The 24,834-nt window shown below is 32.5% G+C and overlaps 2 protein-coding genes across 3 annotated transcripts; both read right to left on the bottom strand.

Annotated features, from left to right (window-relative positions):
* Positions 1-1,018: 1,018 nt before the first annotated feature.
* LOC129304598 (uncharacterized) lies at positions 1,019-8,240 on the bottom strand. Of its 2 annotated transcripts, XM_054944310.1 has the most exons (6): positions 8,158-8,240; positions 7,644-7,697; positions 7,437-7,508; positions 7,167-7,348; positions 5,820-5,956; positions 1,019-1,217 (listed from the first exon to the last, which is right to left on the bottom strand). In XM_054944310.1, the coding sequence occupies exons 1-5, from the start codon at positions 8,177-8,179 to the stop codon at positions 5,858-5,860; spliced, it is 429 nt and encodes a 142-aa protein (XP_054800285.1). In that variant the 5' UTR covers positions 8,180-8,240; the 3' UTR covers positions 1,019-1,217; positions 5,820-5,857. The 2 variants fall into 2 exon arrangements, with proteins under 2 accessions (XP_054800285.1, XP_054800284.1); XM_054944309.1 differs by lacking the exon at positions 1,019-1,217 and having other exon boundaries at positions 5,712-5,956.
* A 1,442-nt stretch (positions 8,241-9,682) lies between these two features.
* On the bottom strand, positions 9,683-18,265 carry LOC129306048 (dynamin-related protein 3A-like). The gene is given in 21 exon segments (XM_054946362.1): positions 9,683-10,400; positions 10,740-10,839; positions 10,931-10,983; positions 11,552-11,698; positions 11,780-11,934; positions 12,071-12,113; positions 12,225-12,320; positions 12,445-12,558; positions 13,327-13,464; positions 13,546-13,638; positions 13,754-13,846; positions 14,213-14,322; positions 14,490-14,538; positions 14,690-14,803; positions 15,441-15,500; positions 15,588-15,656; positions 15,922-16,023; positions 16,126-16,154; positions 16,245-16,502; positions 16,505-16,526; positions 17,798-18,265. Coding segments are annotated over 21 exon segments (2,487 nt in total). The 5' UTR covers positions 18,167-18,265; the 3' UTR covers positions 9,683-10,127.
* Between the last annotated feature and the right edge of the window lie 6,569 nt (positions 18,266-24,834).

The raw sequence follows: 24,834 nt of genomic DNA, 5'->3' as shown, positions 1-24,834 counted from the left end.
TGAGTTGGATTTTGAAAATTAACTAAGATTAGGATATGCTTCTAAACAACGGACTTTGAATTTATGACTTCATGAGTTATAAGTCAAATCCTTACCAATTAAGTTAATTTTTTTTGTTTTTCATAAAAATAGTCTTGGTTTGATTTTTTTATATAAATATAAGTATACCCTATTGATAGTGGAAAATATTTCCCCTCAAATAAAGATATTTGATATTGTTTGGACACAATTAGAATTGGACTGGGCCCAATACCACAATGATAATTGTTCTGACTTGAAAACGCAACATTTCGTTTAAAAGAAAGTAGTAGTATTTACCAATGCAAGTTGGCTCATATGATAAGTGCTCTGAGTTTTCTTAACCATCAGTTCTTGAGTTTGATCTCTAGGGTAATGAGAGTGAAAAAAATATGTTTGGAAAAGCCATCCTCTTTTGAAATCCCACAGGCCACAGTAATCAAATTTAAATTAATTAGAGCTGTTAGCTTCAGATGTTGAACGGTTATAAAAAGAAAAAAGAAAAAGAAAGAAAGAAGTAATATTTCAACTTGTCAATTTGGAAATGTGTGGACCAAGTCAAGCGTGCTGTCGTCTTCAATTGCCATCATTGTTATGATTTGATGTCAATATACATTATAGAATGTCTGAAAGATTTATCTAGCATATGAAATTCTTGTTACTCTTATATCCATGTTATATGCATTAAAGTACTAAAACTAGTTCATATACTAGCAACCAAATAACATATTCAATTGAGCACACATTGAAATTTGATATAATTAATCAACTTTTCCTATAATCCTGTGTATTATATAGAACATCATCAACATGGAATATTAAACTTCTTATCCACTTCTAACAAATTTATTTGAGTAAACACGGTACCGGTACACTTTGCAACTAGAAAATTGTTTTGGCGTCTAATTGTAAATTAATTGGAATTTTTTTAGAACATATATGCCATTCCTACTTCCAAGGGCATTCCTATCTTTTTACTTTTTAGGCATTATATTCATAATAATTAATGTACCAGACCAATTTTACAATAAAATTTTATTTAATTTTCATTACAAGTTAAACATAATCTTGGACTCAATCTCGTCCATCAAGACCAACGCCATTAAAGAATCTGTGTCACGTCTTTGAATTATTGAAGTTCTGTTCCAATAGAGCACGAGTCAGCCCATCACAAGCAAGTCATTACATTTCAACTTTTTCTGAAAAATAAAAACATCACAAACTAATAAAAATATTATCTGACTCAACTGCCTTTAAAAGGCATTCCTTTTAAGCGAAAGAGATAGACTATTTACACGAGATCCCGAGTTTCAATCCGTATAAATGCAGAAAATGCTTTTAGAAAAGTTGCTCTAAATTAGGTTTGATAATAATAGGGGAAATTACAACTAGATCTAAACATAAAAAATTAATTATTATAAGGTTCATTAATAAACTAAATTGTATTGACAACTGACTGTATTGTTAATGTAGTTTAGTTCAACTGTCAGTGAATCTTGTAATAATTAATTTATTATGTGGGACTTTAATGTAATTCTCTCTTAATATAATATTTAAATTTAACACAGTCAAATAGCCATATCAAAAAAAAAAACACAAGTGCTAGATCAGAACAAGAAGCTATATATCATGAGTGAAGGACGAATCTCATGACCTTGCAAAATTAATATTAGAAAACTGTTGAACATAAAAACAAAAGCAAACAACACTGAATAATTGAAGGAAAGTGAAACAAGTAAGCAATTAATCACTCATTTCCAGATCACCACGCATTAAAACAGAAAATAAAGCAGGTTTGATCAAACACATTATCTTTCTCCTTTAATTGCCAATATCAAGTTTTTCCGATCCCCTTCAATATTTCAATATCACTTGTCATCATATAACCATCGAAGAATTCCAAAACATATATAAATCAAAATACAAGTTATGTTCTGACATAACAAGTGTATTTTGTTTCCTGTTGAAATAATTACCAAAAACGATATATGTTCTGTACTAATTGCTTCCACCACTAAAATGATCAGTTTTGATGGTTTTCAACGTGAGACTAATTAAACATATATGAAAGGACTAGGATTCAATATTTTTCCTTAAATCTACATATGCATATGGTGATTTACTATCTTAAATATCATTTAATTACAATGATCTTGACATGATCATGAAATGACTTTTTAACATGTATATATATTGGTCCAATGATGATCTGGACGACTAGTATATATGTACAGGACGAAGAAAGCTAGTAAGAAAGAAAATTGGAAGAATTACATCCAAGTCCTTACAGCATTGCAAAATCATGTAACTATTTGGTTGTCATTTTGATATGTTCTGATAGCAATGGATCTTAGTAATATTTAATTGCATTATCGAGAGAATTAGAAAAGACTAGACTGGAAATGTGGAATCCACGTTTAGAAAAAGAAGTAATGATGATTCCAAATAATTGGCTAAGACTGAGATTACGTAGGGATTCAAACATGAAGAAGGTGCTTTCCACTAAATAAAGCACTTGATAGTTTTTTTGAAGCATGCATGCTTTGCCAATCCCTTCTCCATTATTATTATTATTATTATTTTGATCGATCCTTCTCCATTATTATTATATATCTTTTCCAGTGATAAAGAAAGTCATGCACTATGTTTTAATGTCTGCTCTGTCGAAGTCTTATCAAGGACGTCTTCTATTATTTTTAGACACAAAAAAAAAAGGTAAGCTCAATTTATCTGTTGATTTGTGCTCCTAACTTTATTTTTGAACTCTTCACATATATATAATATGATTTGAAACATTTTTTAAAGAAATGTCGACACTTATAAGTGCATGCATGTATACTTTTGAGACTATTCATGCTTGATTTGACCAAGATGCATGTATATTAGACGAGTTATAAAATTATAATTTATAATAATGTTGATTTATTTTCATGCATTATTTTATTAACAACTAGATGTATTGTAAATTTGTTTTTGACACACACATTATATGCATTTAATATTATTTTTTCATTAATTATTACATTATCGCCTATCAAAACTAAGACCTATTAATCTTGTTGGTTTATCATCCAAAGGTTTTTTTTTTTTTTTACCAGCAATCTAGTCTAGCTTTTAAAATGTTGAATCAATCACACACATAAATAATGTAAGCTGAAACTTATGAATTAATGATAGAGTAATTTTGTAGATTTTCGCAATAATTCAATATCCACAAGTTCTCTATTGGACTTTAGCAACTTTTTGTAATGGCTATAGTCTATAGAATAATCAAAAGTGAACTTTCCTTGTTTTTTAGCAATAATCATGAATGGCAACAAAATGTCATTGCACAAATGAGTTCTATACAAATAACCTTCTAATTATAACTATCAACAATATTAAAAATTTTATTATAAAAGATTAAACAGTCACCTTTAATCATGTTTATAGGAAAGCTAAAAAATACGCTAATTGGTTGGCTCATCAGGCCTCTATCGATAATCTTAATGTTCATATTTTTTACACTCCGCCATTTAGTTGTAGAAATTTTTTATACGCTGATAGGACATAACATGTTATCTAGCACAGTGTTTTTGTGACCTTTTATTCAAAAAAAAATGTCATTGCACAAAACATGCTTCTTCTTTTTTAACTAAAGTATTTAGTGATGATGCTTGTAATATTTGTGATGACTTTTATAATTATAAAGACATCACAAAACCTTACAATTGTTTTTATTTAAAGCAAGTAAATTCCGAAAATGGCCTTAACACTTCGGGTTGCAAAAAGATATCTAACAATTAAAACAAAATTAATTAATTTTTCCTCTCCATAGGAACGGAAGGCAGTTGAATTAAATCATTGATCTGGACTTTCGGTTTTGAGTTTTTCAGGGCCAACATAAACCCACTAAAGATACGTTGGGTTACAATTAATATAATATTTATTTTTATCTTTATTATTCCTCAAAAGAAAACTCAATGGGCGGGCTAAATTCTGCCTTTATACAACTGAAAGTCAAAAGAATTTTCTATAATAATATTTATTGAAAATCCTGGTAACAGATAAAAATACTGAATTAAAATCTAGTTCTCTAGATTGCAAACTGTCCGACTCTCCTTCTGTATTAAAAATTTAGAACATTCATTGATATTCAAATTCTAATTACATCAACATGATATTCACTAAACTTCAAGCAGCCTTATTCAGCCATCAACATGACTAGAGAATTAATTCAGGAAAATTCTGATATAAAATAGCGGTCCAACTTAGCAACACAAAAATGAAATAAATGAAAAAAAAATTATATACTTAACCTTATATACTTAAGGTAATTATTTTCAATTAAATCAAAAAATTTGAATCTTTGATATATTATTTATAATATACTCCTATTATTATTAATACATAAAAATTCACTTATCTTAATTTGATCATATAAAAATATATTAAGTATATAAGACTAAATATTTACTAACCTCACTCAAAAATATGAAGTGAAATCATACTTACAACTTTCTCATTTGGTTCTGCCACGTTGGTCGTGGTTTTGTTTTGTGTGGATATATAAGTTTTGGAATATGTATTTTTTTCTAAATGTAGATAAAACATAAGCACTCTCCCTCTCTTGCTTGGTCTTCGTTCAAAAAACTATACTTGCAATTGTTGCCATATGTAGATAAATCCACTCCATTTTACAATTTAGTATCAAAGTATATTGGGCTTCATATTAGAAAGAATTTATAGTTTTGATGATGTACAACGTGAAACAAAATAGACATGAACCAATTCAAGAAAGCAAACAATAGGTACCTAGTACCAATGCAAACACATTAGTATTGATGTAGCACGTATATGACATTAGTTTCTTAAAAAAAGTTAATTTGTCATATTCTACATTAATTAACATGCACTCAATAAAAAAAATTTAGAAAGACATATTAAACGTGTACTTCTTTAACTAGTCAAAAATCATAAAAAAAAATTGAATACAAAGATCACCAACAAAAAAAAACCATGCAAAAAAAGATAGTTTAAATCATATCAGCATATAAAAAATTTCTATAACCAAATAGTGACATGTCAAGTTCAATGATATGAATATTCCATTTCATTTTTTAATGAACTCAAGCCTTAATTGTTTTTAACTAGAAGAAAAATACTATTACTAACCATTGTTAGCTTGAGTAAGAAACACAAATCTCTCAAAATGAAATTAAAAGTTTGAATATTGTAAATGAAAACAGCCTAATTGGATCCATTTTACAACAAAAATAGTTATTGAACTATGAATTGAGCTCAATTATACCATTGAACACAAGGCCTTCCCCTATACAGAAGTAGAAGACAGTTGAGTTGCTCGTTGATCCTAGAGTTTGGGCTTTGGACTTTACAAGGCCATACTCAACCCGCTAAAGATTCTTTGGGCTATAACTTACAGCTCGGGGAAAAAAATCTTTTATCATGTCTTTTTGTAAATTAAACACGAAAATAACTGTTTTCAATCATTTATTTAGTTCTTTGTTATTTGGTGTTTTTCTTTTTTCCTTTTTTTTTTTGTTTTTGGGGTTCGGTGTGGGAGGTGTTTAAGTCCAACCTACAATGCGATCCCACCTGAACTAATTGAAAATATTGAATCCAACTGAAGACTGTTAGACTCTCATACAGTAAAATATATATATATATATATATATATATGAGAACACGCAATGTTATTAAGGATTCTAATTAAATCAACTTGATATTATCAAGCAGCATTGCCCAGCCATCAAATAATTCAAGAAATTTCTAGCAAAACAGCAATAAATTTTTATTCATACTGATGTTTGATTCAAAGTAACCGAAGGGACGTGTTTGTTCAAGCCGTCAGTTCAGAGGCAGAGTTCCTTCTGCATTCTGCAAGCATGTCTACGTAAAACTGGCACTTGCTAATCTCACTCCCGTTGCTGTTCAGGCACTGCAAGCAGATGAATAAGGTCATGTAAAGCTATCCCTAATATTCTGTCATCAAGTAAGTTGAAAGAGACGAGCCTTAATAGACTTGTTGAGGATAAAATGCAAGAGTATGAGGAACCGTAAACAAACTCCAATTAGTGAACCAGAGTGCTTTATGTTATCTAGCTACTTGATCATAGATGCGAGCCAGCAAGAGTGTTCAAAACGAAACTAAACCCATTGAACTGACATAAATTGGCTAGAAGTCTAAGACCAAACCAAAAGATTTTTTATTTGGTGATATTTCATGCCTGATTTCAATCAAAATAATTCCGTGTCATTTTGGTTTGGTTCATTTAAAACCACCAAAACAAACCAAATCAACAATGAGATTTTTCTCTTTGGTGATGATTGAAGAATAAGTTAAGCAAACAATAATACAATATTCCTAATTTTTTGTATAACTTTTTCTTGAGATTGATATCTCCAATGCCCTACTGAAATAGCACAACAGTTTGACTAAACAACTTTGAATATTTGAAAATATTACAGACAGAAGTCTGGAGAAAGAAAGGACCAAACCAAACCAAAACCAAAACGGAATAGGTCTTCCATTTTACAAATTAACTGCTTTGGTCTAGTTTATTTTTAGTCCAAAATTGAACTGAGCCAAACAATGAAATCCCTAATGCTAAGTAAACCAATTCTATGAAGGCAAAAAAATGTTTCCAAGCAGCCACAATTGCTTGAGTCATTCTAAAAATCCCCGACATCAAAATCAAAACAAAAAATCGCATCACTGCAAAGTTGAAGAGGAACGGGACATGGGTGAGTTACTATCTAATGATTCATTCCACGCTCCATCAACCATTACAGTACTTGTACTTGAGACAATAACTCTTTGCACGAGGCAAAAATATCATATCACCACACAGTCGAAGCAAATTCAAAACCCTCTTTTCACACAAATTAGAATTAATAAAGTTATAAAACCTTCCTATTAATCTATCAGTTGTGATAGTTAAATAGGACCAGTAGAAGAAAAGTGAGTTCTCCTCTCCGATACCAATTTATATTCCTGATGTCAGACCTACAGCATTGCCAGCGATGTTGCATTTAAAATTGGGAGACAACTATATATGTCAATGCTGATTATGATACAGCAGTGAAATGCTACGTCGTAGATTATGTACCCAGAAAGGGGGAGATATTAGCAGATAAAAACTACATACATCCAGAAAAGCTTTTGAGTGAACATTGCAAGCATCAGAACCAAGACTATTAGCAGTGGGTGCAGGGGCTGCAGCAGCAATAGCAGCCGGAGAGCCCACTGTCTCATGTTGGATGGTGCGAGGACCCATTACAGCATCAACGGCCCTGTGTGCCACTTCAAATCCAGTTCCAAGAGCCATGCCTACAAAATTACAATAAGAAAGAAGACATGCACGTTTAGTACTTGATACACTTATAGCAACATAATATGATCATCTTGCTTCACATACCCTCAGCTGCGGTACCAAGGAAAGATCTATCCCTGCCAGTTTGAGCAGGAGCTGGAGGAGGAGCATGATGAACTGCATGAAGACACAAACAGATAAATAAAATTTAAACAGCAGTGTTTGGTAGCATGACAAGGATTTGTATCAGGAAGGTATTAGAAGCTTCCAATTCAGATCAGGCAAAAACTTGGCAACTTCTTGTATGCGTACCTGGCCGAGGAGGGTTATGGACTAGGGAACGACGTCCTGAACGAGCTGATCTTCCTGAGGAAATAAAACTATTATTTCGTCATCTTCGATCAAATTACCCCTGAAATGAAGTATTTTTCCATGAAAACATGAAGGCTTTCCCATCATCAGGGAAAGACGAAAGTGGCCTAAATTTAAGAACCCATTGACGTTCTTGAGTCAAACTATTCATCCATAACAACGAAATTCTCAAGTTTATTTGATATTCGAAGACTACCAATTAAACAGAAACAGAGGCAGGACTCGCCGGCATTCTAGAATCAAACTGGTGATCCCGAGCATAAATGATAACTCTCAACATATTTTCCATAATCAAACGAATTTAAATAGAAACATGGCAGATCTATTAAAAAAACCTAGATATCATTTTAAAAAAAAATAGAAAGCGTGATAATCTAATGAGTCTTGGAGCAAGAAATTGTAAATGGAAAAAGGGAAGATAATGCTAAATCACGACGAGATCGCGAGAGCTCACCACCAGAACCACCGCGAGGCATGTTTGGAGAATGTAGGAAATGGGGACTTGAGATAGAGCTAAAGAAGCAATATGACGATAAAGAATTGAAATTTATATCTGAATTTAAAGAGGATGAAGAGGCGGTTAGTATGAGATCATTGACGGTGTCATGCACATTACGAGATCTTTTCGCGCCTCAACGTACGCCTTTTGCTTGTTAGGCAAGTCAAGTTTTCCGCTGGGCCAAACAAGCCCATGAAACATTGTAGCCGAGAAAAAAAAAAAATGGTTTCTACATTGATTCTTGTTTAATATATTTAAATAAAAATTATATGAACACATTAGATTGAAAAATTAAAATTATTAATGTACCCTGATAATCTAATGAACTCTCTCCACCCCAATCTCCAATTTAAACAATTTTATGCACTTAATAACTATAAATATTTAAATTAATTAAATTTAATTTTTATAAGTTAATAATGAATTAGTAAAAAATATAAAGGAAAATCAGGCAGGTTGCATATGTGTTTTCTAATTCGCAAAAGGAGAAAACTTATATACTTAACTTTATATAATTATAATACATGTATTTAATTAAATTAAGATATGTAAATCTTCTATATATTATTTATTCTATAATAAATTCTTATTATTTCTTAAACTAATATATTAAAATAAACATGCCATGATTTAATTGAATGTAAATATATCCAATATTAAAAGCTAAGTGCATGCAAAAAATCCCATGAAATACACAAGTAACCCTAAAGTCTCATAGTTAGCAAAAAAACCTAAAGTTCCAAAAACTTTAGTCGTAATTAATTTTAATTTATATTTACTAAAAATATTCTCTTTTAAAAAATTTAAAATATCTCCCTGACATCGGAGCTGCCGTCAGTTGCCGTCTGGTCCATCACAAAGGAGGGTAAGTGTACACCAAAAAATAATTACTATAAAAGTTTTTAAGATTTTAGGATTACTTATACATTTAAGGGGACTTTCTGAAAAATTAGAATCCATGAGACGTCTTGTAACTTTTCCCTAATATAATCTAAAAAATTATACAGTTTATGTATCATAACTTTGAATTCTAGAAGACAATTATATATATTTTTAAAATAGAGGTGTTCTTTGTATCTGCTTTTTCCCGCTTGAATGAAGCTTTCAATATTTAGTCAAAAATAAAAAAGGAAAAAGAAAGAATCATAGCTAAAATAAAATAAAATGGAAATCTAATTAATTGACTCAATCGCATGACTTTCGATTTGGAGAGTAATAATTGTGCAAAAACAAATCAAATTTTCTTTTTCTTTTTCCTTTCTGTGAGAGTCTCATTAAGCACACGACTTACGCATATCTATTTCCCCATGTAATAAAGAATATCAAGTACAACTATTATATCTTAAACTTCTTTAAATTTCACATTCTTCACTTAAGAAAATAATATATTTGTAGTCAAACAAGTGATCAACTTGAAAAGGGAAACCCCCCGGGGGATTGGGGGGGCTCATTGAAAACCTCCGTAGAAAATACCCAAACATGCAAAACAATCATAATATCTCATTCAAATGTATGTCATTGCAGCCAATAAAATGTTGGAACTGCATTTTACACGGCGTTCTGTGTTTTAACAGCCTAACGGCCAACCTGGAAAACTGGTATGAACAGCACTTGGCAACACATTGAAATCTGATCATCAAAAATTTGAGAGAGCTTTCTTTTTCCCTGGACTGTTGTGACAGAGTGTCAATCCTATATGTTGCAGGGAACAATTGAAGTAGGAAAAAAGCATTGGCCAACATTCAAAGACCATTCTATTTAATGTTTTTTTATATATATTTAAAAAAAAAAAAGGCAGTGATTTCCCTGCAGACTACCTCCAGGAGCCTGAATTCCAACTCCTGGAGGGGTGCATATTATAATAAAATGAATAAAATGACTTGAATTAATCTAATTGGACAGACAGTAACATTCATTCCACTAGCTCAATCGTCGACCGTGGGATAGAAACCTGACGTGAATGGTCTTCCACTTCCATTGGAATCTGAATAAGCATGTGATGGCGATTGAAACTCCCCAGAATGCGAAGATTTTCTAGACTTTGGGTTCTTTGGGGAAGCTGCATAGTAGTCTCCAGAACTGCTTGTAGAATATAGAGATGAAGTTGGTAAGCCATGAATTCTAGGCAAGCCAGTTGATTCCGGCAAATTATATCCCCTTTCAATTGTTTCAGCTTCCAGTGGCAGTTCATCCAAGTCCTACCAAGAAGAAATACAGTCATCAGACACCAAACCACATTTTGCCACAAGTGCAGTTAAGTGAAAAGGCAAAAAAGCTCAACATAAAATTAAATAATTTTAGACCATAATTGCATGAATGTTATTAAAGACGCGCAAATGATGGGCATATATTCATAGAAAATCAATAAAGGGCTTCCTCCTTTTCCTTTTTGCAATATCTATCATGCTATTTAGCCATTACTCAGTAGTTTCTTTTTCCTGTTTTTTTTCTCATCACTTTTTTTTCAATTAAAGACATCCATGCTCAAAATTTAATTTCAAAATAATAATGCCAACTAAAGCATTAGGATTACTCACCCGGAACGCCTGTTGATAAGCTCTGAGCAATTCTCGACAGCGCTTTCTTTTCAATGCTACCTCATCAGGTTCTTGCAGCATCTCTTCAAACAGGTTTTCTCTGATTTGAATTTAACAAACAAAGCAGGCTTAGCATGATGAAACAACAGATAATTCAAAATTTATATAGCAGGCCATAACCACTATGTCACCTGTAAAGCTTTTTAATGAAAACATTGTGCAACTCTCTCTTTGTGTTGTTTACCTGGATAAAATTCAATACACAAGTTGTCAGAATTTATTGTGTGCTTTAAAATTCAGACATGTTTAGACACTCCAAAAGAAATATCATGAATGCTAACAAAAGTTATCATAGCCCCGAAAAAAGTGACTAGCTGGATCAACTAGAGAACTAGATTGAAGAAAGGGAAAAATTGCAACTATTAATAGTTCTTAAGGACGCGAGAGAAACTGTCTAGGAACTACAAGCATCAGGCAAAAGGAACACCAGCCAAATTTTAATTGGATCAACTAAAGAGAGTTCAAATAGACCTTGATTCAACAAAGAAAAATAACAAGTAATGATAACTTTTGAGCATGTCAGATAGAAAATCGTCTAGAAGCTAAGAAGTGAGAGACCGTGCACCAGATCCAGTAAATATTGTTTACTTAGCCACATTTCAACAGACAAAATAAACAGGAATGGATTTTGCCATACCCTGCACCAGGGTTTGGCGATTCAAATTTTCCTGCAAACTTTATTTTTCATTTAATCTAGAAATATCCAATCAACAAGAATCAATTTTTGCAGAGCTTAGAAGGATGGGTGGTACCAAGAAGTGCATAATTGCTTTAGGGACCAAATCCTCAACATTTTTTCTGACAATGTCATAGTATGATTTTAAAAGCAACTTTGTCACTGTAATCTCTACGGCTTCTGACTCTGAATTGCTCTCAGATGGCTTCAAGACAGCAGGTGGCTACAAAAAAACAGGGCATATTCGGAAATCATATAGCCAAAATATAATATGTGCAAGAGATAATAAACGTCACACAGATACCTCTCTCAGATGGATCATAGAGAACGATTGTTCCATGCTATGAGTGTTAACTGGTTCATTGTGTGGTTTACTTGATGTGATCTCCTTTGTAGACACACGGCTATCACCTCCTCCAAAAATAGATGAGATCCCCCAACTTGTTGCACTGGTGTTTCCTGAAAAGATCCCCAAAACATATGATTAAAGATTGGACAGAAAAGAAACAAACAAATAAATAAAAAGTACACAAGCAAATGCATAAAGCAACATACATCATCACATGAACATCAAATAGAAGGGGGGGGGACTTACCAGAGGATGCAACTTTTTCAACTTCTGATGCAGCACGAACACCCTGTTTTTTAATTTATATTAACCAAACAAATTGATGTGATAACATTATGATAATAACTTAAAAATGCTATTAATTATATTCTGGTCAGCTTAATGCAACACAACCACATACCTGATCAGCCACTACTCCATTTAATTGCCTTGCAAGAAGGCCCCGAGACTTCACACTTCTTTCAGAGGTTGATCCCTTATCAGATTCCATACCATCCTATGAAAAATCAACAAGTTTATTTTATTTAGTACAAAAGTAAAGGATGGCAAGAATAAATAAGCAACCACAGCTGACATGGGAAACAAGCAACTGGATGAGCGCCCAGCACCATGCACAATACCTTTGGCCTGGAAACTGGCAGAGGAACCCTGGAAGACTTGGTCTGTTGCCCTGCAATCTCCAATGCCTTGCTTCCACCAATAAAATTTGGGTGGGAAGTGTTTATGTAATCCATCTGAAAATTCAAGTAAATTAAAATTAGCAAACGCTGAGATTTTACTTTAATAGATTCATCATCAGAATGTTGAGGTTTTACTCTAATAGATTCATCAACAGAATGTTGAGATTTACTCTAATGGTCTGATCATCAGAATTCAAAATATTATGAGTTAACATGTGGACTGTTCCCACAAAATGCATGTCATTATGATTTCTTTTCCCAAGAGAAAAGGCATCATTCAGCAAAGCCATAACAAGGTAACCAATTTGACCACCAATTAAGCAAGCATTAGGTGAAACTCACACACACCCCAAAAAAGAAACATCAGAAACTTAATCATTCTCTGAAAGCAAAAAAAAAAAAAAATATATATATATATATAAATGTCAGCATTGCCAGGAAAGAAAAGAAAAATCAGAATAAGTATTAGGCATAAATAAAACAAAACACAACCTAGATGAATGTCAATGAAAAGTAAAATAACATAACAACACCACCCCAATCCTCCAGTAGCAATAGTTGACTCATTCTGCCTTGACCATAAATTGATGTTCAGATGAGGAATCAGGAATTAAAGAACGTTGGAAGATTGGTCAAGACTGCACTATCACTGTTGAAAAAAATGTGAAGTCCAGGTATTAACAATGTTGAACTTCAAAACCACTTGTATCACTCTTTTGGTGGAATTATTTTAGCTTTGTAACCTAGCTGAACCAAAATTGCCATGCAATGAAATGAGGAGATTGAAGCAAACACTAAATATTAAGTTAAATTTGATCTCACCTCCATTTCTATGATGTGTCCAATCATGTTCTCTGAGGGTTCAAGACCTTCTCGTAGAAAGTTCCCTATTACTTCATCCATACGCTTTCTCAAAAATGGGAACCGCTGCAGTTCATTGACCATACAGCGATGGCTCATCTGAAGATAGAAAATCATAATTAAGAACAAAAGATATGGCAATGCAATTGAGACTGGAGAGGATTATCTATAAGACATGACCTTCATCAACTCGTCATATATGAACCTTGCACACTGAAGGCTTGGGTCTAACAGACGAGCTATTTGCCGTCGCACAAGGACTTCAAAAGGTACCTAATTGAATGGAAATACATTGTTATTATTGAGTTGTGGAAAAATTTACATTAGTGTCCAAGTTGGATTCACAGTCATCTATTATTCATTAAGAGAAGACGGTCATAAGAGCTACCTCTGGAACGAATAATGCTGATTTAGGCCCAGTTGCATTCTGTATAGCAGTTCGAATATCTTCATCAGTCAAGTCCTCACAAGGATCCACCTCCTGCGAGATACAGAAATTACATCTCAAAGAAATTAGCTTCATAGAAATGTGGCCGCCTGAACAGATAGAAATATGTATGCAGGTTGTGTTGCACTGATTCATGTAATCAGCTGATGGTTGGATTAGATACCACTCAAATAGATGGATAAAGAATGGGTGGAAAAGCAGGAATGGGTTATGAACCATAGAGAAAGGCTAGTTTGAACTGCCATTTTAAAACTCCACATCAATCCACCTTTTTAATTCAAAAAGAAATAAGGAAAAAAAAAAAAACCATCCGTTTGCCCATCCTTTCAATACGCTGTAAGAATTGGTATGATTTCCTTAAAAAATTATAGAATATAATGTAAATACAAAAATATATACCTCTAAACTCTTCACAAATATAGATTGAAAAATATAATGAATTCTGGCTCCACCAGATAACTCAGATGTTGACATCTCCTCATTCTTACCCTCTACCATGGAGGAAAATGCTGTTGTCACCCAAAAAAGAAAAGGAAAGAATATCATTACAGCATTTGCAAAGAACAATACATGTAAATTACATGCTTGGCAAATATAAGAGAAGAAAAACAAATGAGTTAACAACAAAAAGATTTAAGTTGAGATAACAGACCACACAACAGGAATATTTAGGTACCTTCAGAGTATTTTGAAAGAATATTTAGGAGAAGAGCACCCTGACCCGCCTGTTGAAGATAAAGAATTATAATTATAAATATAATAACGCAAACCACCAGCCAAATCAGATGATATATTGCTTTTTAGTAACAGCAAATATTAATACATATAAAGCACATGTAAAATGTCATAAGGACACAACCAAATATTGATACATGCCTTGGACTCTGTGATTTCCCCATAGCTTGCATGCTCCTTTGCAACAGATACCAGTTGAGAGCTTATACGAGCTCTCAGCCCTGGGAGAACAGCCTTTATATGTTGGGCTAGAATCTGCAAATAAATGTAAGAAGCATTTGACATGCATCAATCCCAAACTACAAAACTGAAATCTTCTAAGCAAATAAATACTTTGGTTTTCGGTATCAAAGAATGTATCTCACATTCCATATCCCCTCTAATCCTGTAACTCTTTCTCTCTTCAACATTTACACATATTGCTCTGAGAAAGTTAAAAAATTGATCAGTATCACTCCATCGAATAATCCTAAAGTGACAATTTTTGGCATAGAATAAAACCACCTATAAAGTTCACTTCATCTCTCCCTCTTCTCCTTTGTCTTTATCTCTATTCAACGAATGATAGAAACAATTAAAAACATATTTCCTAATGCATACCTAAATTGGCATTGTCAATATAAGTAGAATGGATTAGAAGCAAGTCTTTGATGTTTTCTTCTCTCTCTTTTTGTAAAAGGAAACGATTAGGTTATGTGACACCAAGGAAGAAAGTCTTTCATCTCATGCATGTGTTGAAAGGAAAATCTAGATATAGAAGCGTAAAGAGAGAAAGTTTGGGAACAGAGGGTCTATGCCACAGCATGAGTGAGCACAAGATATAGTTTGAACTTTGAAGCAGAAAATATATAATAAAAGAAAATTTGAGAGTTCAATGTTGGCAAGCCTTTACCTGATTTAATTTCTTTGCCAATTGAGGAATACCACAGCTCTCTGCTAGACCACTGTAAATCTGAGTATAGCACAAATTAATATTTATAATAAATAATATATACATTAACAGAAAGCTTGAATTTAACAAGTCAGTGGTAATGCTTACTGGACGACTGCGAAAAAATTTCTCTTCAGCAATAAGAGCATCTTTTATACTTCGGTTCATTAGGATATCCTGATTGAAAGAGACACAGACAAATCAGGTTTCAGCATTGCATGTTTACCTTCAAGCTGATCAAGTAGCCAACAAATACAAAGTTGGGTATACGTCCTAGGTTCAACTCCCAATCTACCAGAAATAGATGCACATTTGTTTGTAACTGTGTCCTTATGTGTGCACAATTAACAATCACTTTCCAGCAAAAATTCTACCAGAATACATGCTGAACTATATTCAGTTAGCCTTAAGAACCATCTTCATCACAGTAAAATATCATTACCTCCTGACTACGATTAACAACACCCACATAACCAAGTCGGAGAGGAATGACTTTCCCAAGTAACAGATTCCGAGCATCAGTGCCTCTGTCCATGATATCCAGCTATTTTCAAGGAATGTTTGCAAACCTTATCAGAGATGGAAACAGGGGGGAAAAGAATAAACAAATCAATAGGTTATATATTAGATAGTACGTATAGTGTACCTTTGTGATTACTCCTATTGTTCTGTTGCCTGAAATAGAAAAATGAACGTATAAAAAACCCACCAGATAGAAAGAAAAGAAATTACCATTGTTTTAGACATATGAAAACAAAAACTCACCATCCGGATCAGCAACCCCTGCCATTTGAAGAGCGTCTGAGTTGGCCAAATCTGAATTAGCTGGTGTAACAGCGAGAATAAGACAGGTGGGAGTTTTAATGTATGACATAATCATTGTTCTTATTCGAGCTTCAATATCAGAAGGCTGGTCTCCAACAGGAACCTTTGTGATTCCAGGTAGATCTACAAGTGTAATATCAAGAACATTTGGTGAAAAAATCTTGAGCCGTATCTGTTTGTCTGAGACGCCCTTATTCCCCCTGCTTCTCTGTCTGTTTCAGCCTACATTCAATAGGATATAATGTTAAACAGTCAGGAAAATAATCAAATCAGTAGGGTATCAAGATAACGCTACCTAATTAGTGCATTAACTTTTGAGAGATACAATTTATGACATGCAAATAATCTAAATCATGAAACCCATTCCAACAGACTACAACATAAACCAAAAATAGCCATCAAGAGGTTAGTAATGTTGGCAAAGCACAGAAAGCTGCCATGACTACTGAAAAAAGAATGCCAAGCACAAATATTGGGGAGCACAAGTCTCGCTCAAGCTAACCTTTTCTCTGAACATAAAGGATAATAATGGTTGAAAGAGAAGACAGTATCTACAATATTAGGGTAAAGATTTCTCCATTCCAGGGTAAAACCATAAAATGTAAACTGCACCAAATACATAGGAAAGCCATGGATAGACAGGGCTTCCTGTCAGTCCAAAGCCACACAACAATAGGATAATTTAATAACCGAATTATATGCATAACACAGGGAAAGCTCAGCCAAAAACACACTTGATATTGAACAAATTGAATTATCTGGAGAACTACTTCAATCCAAAGTTAAGGCCAAAACTATCACAATTTTCTAATGCATGAATATAAGGAAATTATGATTTCCAATATAGATTTTTAAGTGCACTTGATAGACCAGCAGATAGTTACTCAGAACTCAAGTAGAGAATATGATTAAAACAAACCCAGATTTTTAGAATCGAAAAACTCATATGTTTTATGCTCCCCTCAGCCATATAAAAGCTTGTCTCTAACCAAATTATACATATTCCACTTTCGCGCAGCTAGACCCAGGAGCAAAAGCCATTGAGTTGTCATAACGCATAAATTGTGTGCTATGCGATTGCCATTGAAGATGGAAGAAAATTTTTCCTTACTATCATAGCCAATGAAGTTCACTTTCACTCGAGAGGAACAAACTAGAATTCATAATTTGTAAGGTGTAAGTAAGATTATCAAAACTGCTCACGATCATAACTTAAATAGAGCATCAAGCTAGATTCCAGGTCCGCAAGCATCCCAAACTCATTAAGAAACGAACTCCTCAAATCCAATAACAACAAATTCTATCTCCTAAACAGTAAACCGTAACTTGAAATGCTGAAGAATTCACTTCCACTCAATATCCTACATTCACACTTATTTCTCAGCAACTAAAACAGAAATAGCTTTCGTATTTTAGCATGGCCGAGCTAAAACAAACAAAAAAGCAAAATATGCAATTTTTACATATAATGACGATGATGATGATAAAAGAACCTGAATCTCCCTTCGAATCTCAGAGAAATCGTAGAACCTCTTGCCGGGCAAGTGGAGGAACTCCCCGTACTCCTCGTCAGTGCCATCGGGCTTCCTCTTAGTCTGCACGAGCTGCAGCACCAGAGGCCTCCTGGTGCAAATATCACTACCCCTGGGCAAGAAGTCGCGGCCGACAAGAGCCTCGAGAACACTGGACTTGCCACTACTCTGGCTCCCAACGACGGCGACCTGGGGAAGATCGATGGTGGACTGGCTTCCGACCCGAGCGAAGATGTCCTGAAGCTTGTTGACTATGGAGATCACGGAGGAGCCAAGAGGAGCAGATGATGAAGCCGAAGATGGAGGCGCTGCTGCTGAGTCTTCCGCCATGGTGAGATCGGGAAAACCCCTAAGCGAAGAATGTGAATAGGGAAAGAGAAATAAGAGCAGAAAACGAATGTACGATTCAAATTGAAAGTATCTGGTGGTGGACTCACTCCTTGCCGGTTCTCGAAAGGGATTAAAAAAAGAAAAGAAAACACTTTTTCACTCAGTCTTTTTTTGGATACAACGGAAATATTTTCACTTCACAATTGTCCCACCGTCAGACGCATATTGTTTCATTAAAAAAATTTAGATAAGTTTGCCTTGATTTTACCAGGCTGAAGATCATAATAACATGTATTTGGGCATGGGGCATCTCCAATTTCTGAAAAACGTTACCGTTTAGATTATTAAAATATACAGAAAGTAATAAAAGGCAACTAAAAAGAAAGCATCCACAGGTTTGTCTGACCGGCTTCTCTTCTCTCACCCACCCTTGTATAAAGTCCATATTCCATGTTTTTGTTTTTATTTAAAATTTGTTAAAATAAAAAATATAAATATTCTTTTTTTTTTATGAATGTGGGCAAAACCCTACTTTATTCCATTACTAAAACTTCTCTTAAGTGGGCAACACCCAAAAAGTCATTACACAATAAATTTTGTAAAGGATCAAGAAGATCCCACAAACAAATAAATGAAAAATCATGTGAAAAATTGTAATTAGCAAGCCAATCCGTACACTAGTTGCCTTTCCTATATGACTGAAAACAATATTTCTAAAAAAATCAAAAACTCTACAAATATCATCAAGAAAAATATTGCCAGACTTCTTCTCCACCCAAGCATCTTTTAACATTGATAAGACAGTAGCCGTATCTCCTTCAATTATTAGATTTTCCATTAATAGTTTCTTCGCCAACCTAATTCCCCGAAGCATGCCCCATAATTCTGCATTTATAGCTAAACAATCACCTATTTTCTTAAAAAATCTAACCACCTAGTCTCCATTATTATTCCTCAACAGACAACCACACCTAGCCATACTTAAGCTACTCTTTGCTGCACCATCAAAGTTCAATTTAAACCACCCCAAGGAAGGACAAGACCATCTAACATCAATAACAGTTTTTCTAAAAATAATCGAAAAATCACCACCCATCAAATTATCTAATTCCCAAACATAATGATTTATAACGCCTACTGGGTTCTCAGACATCACAAAATTAGAATCGAATAAGGTTTTATTATGTCAAAACCATTGCCACCAAGTAGCCACAACAAAAATTTTGCTTTAGTCAAATCTACCCCTCATATTCACATTTATCCAATCACGCAAGTTAAGTTGGAAGAAATTATAATTTACTTCAGATCTACCAAGTTGAAGCCATGTAAATTTTGCTTTTTCATAATCACAAACAACAAGGAGAATATCCTCCACACATTGCACACATCTGCAACAATTAGGAGAACTACCTAATAATCTTGCTCTCCTCTTTGAAGATTACTCAAAAGCCACAAAAAAAAAACTTGAATTCTTCTCGGACCCTTCCAACTCCACACAACTCCCAGCCCTTATCACACACACCCCCCCTGGTTCACTATTAGTTTGTGATGCATATGAAAAACACATAAATTATTATGATTTGCTCCTTTCTATTGATACAATCTAACCCATAGACCGGCTTTAGGGTGCTCGGAGCTTCACCAAAATCTCCTCAAGTAAGTAATCCTTAAGATACAAGAATTCCATTCTTGTGCTTCATTCACCATATCACTAACCTTGCACTCCACTAATCTCCCTTCAGGTATCTTAAAACAAACATCAAGGAGTCTTTCATCATTTCCCAACCATAAATCCTTCCAAAAATTAATTCTATTACTATCTCTACATTCCCAAGCTATCATACTCACAAGATCAAGCTAGCATTTACCAAGGAATTTTCATAACATAGAATCTAAGTCTTTTACTTAGCATTCCTCATATAGGTTTACACCACGCTCATATTTAGCTTGAAGAACACTGGAACAAAGACTGTTAGGGTGAACAAGAATATTCTAGCCAACCTCACACATCAAAGCTTTATTCATCTTAGCTAAATCACGCAAGCCCATGCCCCCACATCTTTTAGGCTTACACATAACATTTCAGCTAACAGCATGAATTTTCATTTTCCCCTTAAAGGAACCCCAAATAAAATCACGTTGTAACTTTGTAATTTCAACACAAACACCTATAGGATATATGACTATGTTGCATAGTACAAATAGGAATATGAGAGGTTACCAATTGTACCAATGTGATCCTACCTGCAAGCGACAGATTTTGCTTCTTCTAACCAAATAGCTTGTTATGTACTTTATTAATCAAATATTAAAATTTGTTTCATGTTACTCTGCCCTGAGTAATAAAGGCCCCCACGTAACATCCAAGCTCATCTTTGCACTAGAACCCACAAACATCACAGAGTGTATTCTATAATTCTCTTGACACATTCTTCAAGAAATATATGCTATTTTTTCTTTATTTACCTTCTGACTCAAGATGTTACCAAACATCTCCAAGCATTTCATTACATTACACAGTTGGCCTACATTCGCTTCACAGCACAACAACAAATCATTCGCAAAAAGTATATGAGAGACAAGAGTCTCATTCCTACCAGCTTTCATTGGTTCCCACCTTCCATCATTAATAGCATCAGAGATTATATGAGATAATTTATCCATAGCTAAACCAAACAAATAAGGAAAGAGAGGATCTCCTTGTCTCACCCCTCTTGTAGGTCTAAACCACTCCCTTTTTCACCATTCCAAGTCACAGCCATTTTCACTGATTTCATATAGAATCCAATAGGATCAATAATGTGTTCAAGTAAACTACTCTCTTTTAGCACGCCAATTATGAAGCCCTAGTTCATACGATCGTAAGTCTTCTCAAGGTCAATCTAAATTGCCATGTACCCTTTTTTTTATTCATTTTACTTATCATGTAAGCAAGCTCTTTTGCCACAATTATATTATCCTATATGTTACGGCCAGGTATAAAACTAGCTTGAAAGGGAGAAACTAACTTATCCAACACCCTTTTCAACCTATGTACCAGAATCTTGGTAACCCCTTTATATAAAATATTACACAAAGTAATTGGGCAAAAGTGCCCTACAAATTTAGGGTGATTAATCTTTGGAATCATTACCAATAAGGTTTTGTTAATTTCACTTAACCTCGAAGGCTCATCCTACGTGTTTCTAATAAATTCCATCATACTAGGTCCTACCACTTCCCAATTATGTTGATAAAAAAATAGCAAGGTAACCATCCTCACCTGGTGCCTTAAAGGCTCCCATAGAATAAAAAGCAAGTTTAATTTCTTCATCGAAGAGAGGTTTACCAACATGCTGCATCAAATCAAAGCTAATATCACCCCATTGTTGCTTAGTAACATGCCATTCTTTGTCCATAATTTATTCACTAAACAAATATTGGTAGTACTTAAAAATAGTATTACCAATCTTTATATCATCTGAGACCTATACACCTCTAGATTTGTGAAACCATAAAAATTCCTCTTGCAATAAGACTTCATTTAACTTCTTATGAATCTCTTCCTCATTTCTTAACAACATTTCATCACAATTATCATCGATCAAAGTCTGAATATTACTTAATTGTTGCTGTAGAATTCGTTTCTTTTCAACAATAGCACCAAAAACCTCCTTATTCTAGCAATAAAGATCCCTTTTCAGCATGTTTAGAGCACTCGGAGTAGCAACATTCTTTTTCCAGTAGTTATTCAAAAAATTCTTGAAATCAGCATGAACCAACCACGCAGCTTCAAACCAAAAAGGATGCTTTCCCCATTTCTTTCTCTCTAGTTCGGTATCAATAAACATAGGATGATAGTCTAAATTAATTCTAGCTAAGATCTTTACAATGGCATTAAGAAAATAACTTTGCCACTGAGAATTACATAAGGCTTTATCAAGCCTCTTATAGATTCTATCATAACTGCTCCATTTTGAACCCTTCCAAGTAAAAAAAAAGGCCCTTAGCTTCTATTTCAATAAGATTGCAACGATTAATCCAATCTTTAAACACGTTATGTCTGTGCACATTCACTCTAGCACCTCCACGTTACTCACTTGGGTCAGCAATTTCATTAAAATCTCCTGCTATTACCCAAGGTGTAGACAAACCAAATCCAATATCCTTCAAGTCTTGCCCAAATTTCATTAAAAAATATAAATATTCTATTAAATCTAATCAATTATTTGAACAATTTAGATTTAATATAGATAGCCCAAATTTAATAGAGAAAATTAGCCCAATGACCTAAAAAAATACAAATCTCATAAATTATGAATAAAGTTTTTAAATATTTTGAAATATGGCCAATTTATAAAATTAATTAGATGTGTTTTTCCTTTTTTATCCCTAGAATAAATTTATTATTAAAATAGAATATATGTGATTTAACTAATCTTCAACTATTAGATATTTCATTTTTATCATAAAAAATCATATTGTGCATGCTCCCTCTCTGATTTATCATCTCTAAATATTTTCTTCATCATATTTTTGATATGATTTTCTTAAATCATTATATTCATCTCTCGTACAGTGCTTTTCTTTATCAGAATTTTTGATTTGATTTGCTTGGATCACTATTTTCATTGCAGAACTTTTCTCTCTCTTCTTCTCTGTTTTTCCCAACTATTACAAAGACGATATTAAACATTAAAGAGAAATTCCATTATTGATCTGTAATACTACATCGTTGATATACAGCTATATATTAATGATAAATAAATTAGTAAGTTTTTACTGATATAACTTATATATCAGTGATATATAATAGTATATCACTGATATACTATCATAGATCAATATAGCCAAACAATCAGACATGACCTTATTTAAAATTGATATACAATTGTATATCAATGATATAGTATCGTATATTAGTAACACAAAAAAATATAATTATTTGTCCAAAATAGATCAAACAAAGTCCATAAAAAATTTTAGACTCTTAATTTATCACAAAAAATCAAATACCTAAACTAATAAAATAAAAAATCATGAATCTGTAGCTCCGTTTTCCTGCTGGCATGCTCGGTTCTATCAAATATTGTTGATGTATCTCACATCGCTTTTGTCTCTCATCGTTGTGACTGTGGCTCACTCGCATTGCTTTGCTATTTCTCATTCGTCTCTCTCGCATTAAATTCCGTCTTCTCTTTTGTATTTGTTTTTCTCATTCCAAAGATTTCTTATATTTTAAATCTTCTGGTATTTGAAAAAAAAGATATTAAAAAGGATAGTTTTTTAAATTAATTATAATCTAAATATTAAAAATTTTATTTTTAAAATTTTAAAAAGGATATGTTATTTTTTTTACTTGGTCTTATAATATAGGCTATATGTGTAAAAGCCTCAATTTAATATTAATTTTTTTAAAATTTTAATATTAAACTTGTATTGTCTAGATTATATTTGAATAGTCCATTTATAGAAATTAAAAAATTTATTAAACCTAATCACCAATATAGATAGTCTAAATTTAATATCGATGGCCAAAATTTAATACTAAAAATGTTATAATTATAATAATTAAATTTCTACTGTCTAAATTATATTTTGATAATCAATTTATAAAAATTATAAAAAAATTAATATTACATTTGGACCCAAATTTAATATTAATTTTTTTTCATAATTTTAATATTAAAACTTGTGCTATCTAGATTATATCTAGATACTCAATTTATAAAAATTAAAAATTTTTAATGTTAATTTGAACCACCTATATTAACTAATAAAACATATTGTTAAAATTTTTACTAATATTTTAATAAATATAAAAAATAAATACTTTAAACTGCGTGCAATGAAGGGTAGGAGGAGAAAAGCTGGGAGGACAGGATGTGGATGCTTTCTTTTTAATTGGCTTTTACTATTTTTTAATTTTTTAATCATTCAAATGGTATCCTTTTTATAGAAATGGAGGGAAATGAAGAGAGGAGAATTGGAGACTCACCATGCCCCATCTTTTTGGATGCAATTTATTCTTAGATAATTTAAAAATTTTATAAGCAGCCATTTATTTTGTCAACACTTTTTTTCATAATAAAAAATTTAAGTGAGTTGAGCTTGTAAGTTTACCAAGTCTGGGCATGCTTTCAACTTCACAAAGCACTTATATAATACTTGTAGAATCAGTTTTAATGCTAATAATTTTGGATCATCCAGATTTTAATTTAAAGTTTTTATTGTATTTTTACTAAAATAAAAATTATAAAAATTTTAATAAATCTAGATAATTTGAATTTAATTTAAATGATTCAATTTAATATTAAATTTTTTTAAAATTTTTATAAATTGATTATCCTAATGTATTTTAAACTGTCTAAATTTAAAATTTTTAACTCACAACTTTTTTCTAAAAAATATTTTTTAAAAATTTTCAATTAGGAGATTATCTTTATTTTTAATATTATATTTATCAAAATAAAAATTTATAAAAATTCTAAAAAATTAATATAAATTTGAATTATCTATAATACATATGGATAGTCTATTTATAAAAATTTTAAAAATTTTTAATATTTGATTAAATTGTCTAAATTAAGTTTATATTGTACAAATTGGTGATGAAATAAATTTATTAAATTTTTATAATTTTATAATAATAAATATAAAATAGGAATAAAAAATAAAACCTTTTAAAA

Source organism: Prosopis cineraria, unplaced genomic scaffold, assembly GCF_029017545.1.
Source record: "Prosopis cineraria cultivar Desert tree isolate PC_DT_omini unplaced genomic scaffold, ASM2901754v1 PC3, whole genome shotgun sequence".
NCBI classification, from domain to species: Eukaryota; Viridiplantae; Streptophyta; class Magnoliopsida; order Fabales; family Fabaceae; genus Prosopis; species Prosopis cineraria.
This window is presented reverse-complemented; position numbering and strand designations above follow the sequence as displayed.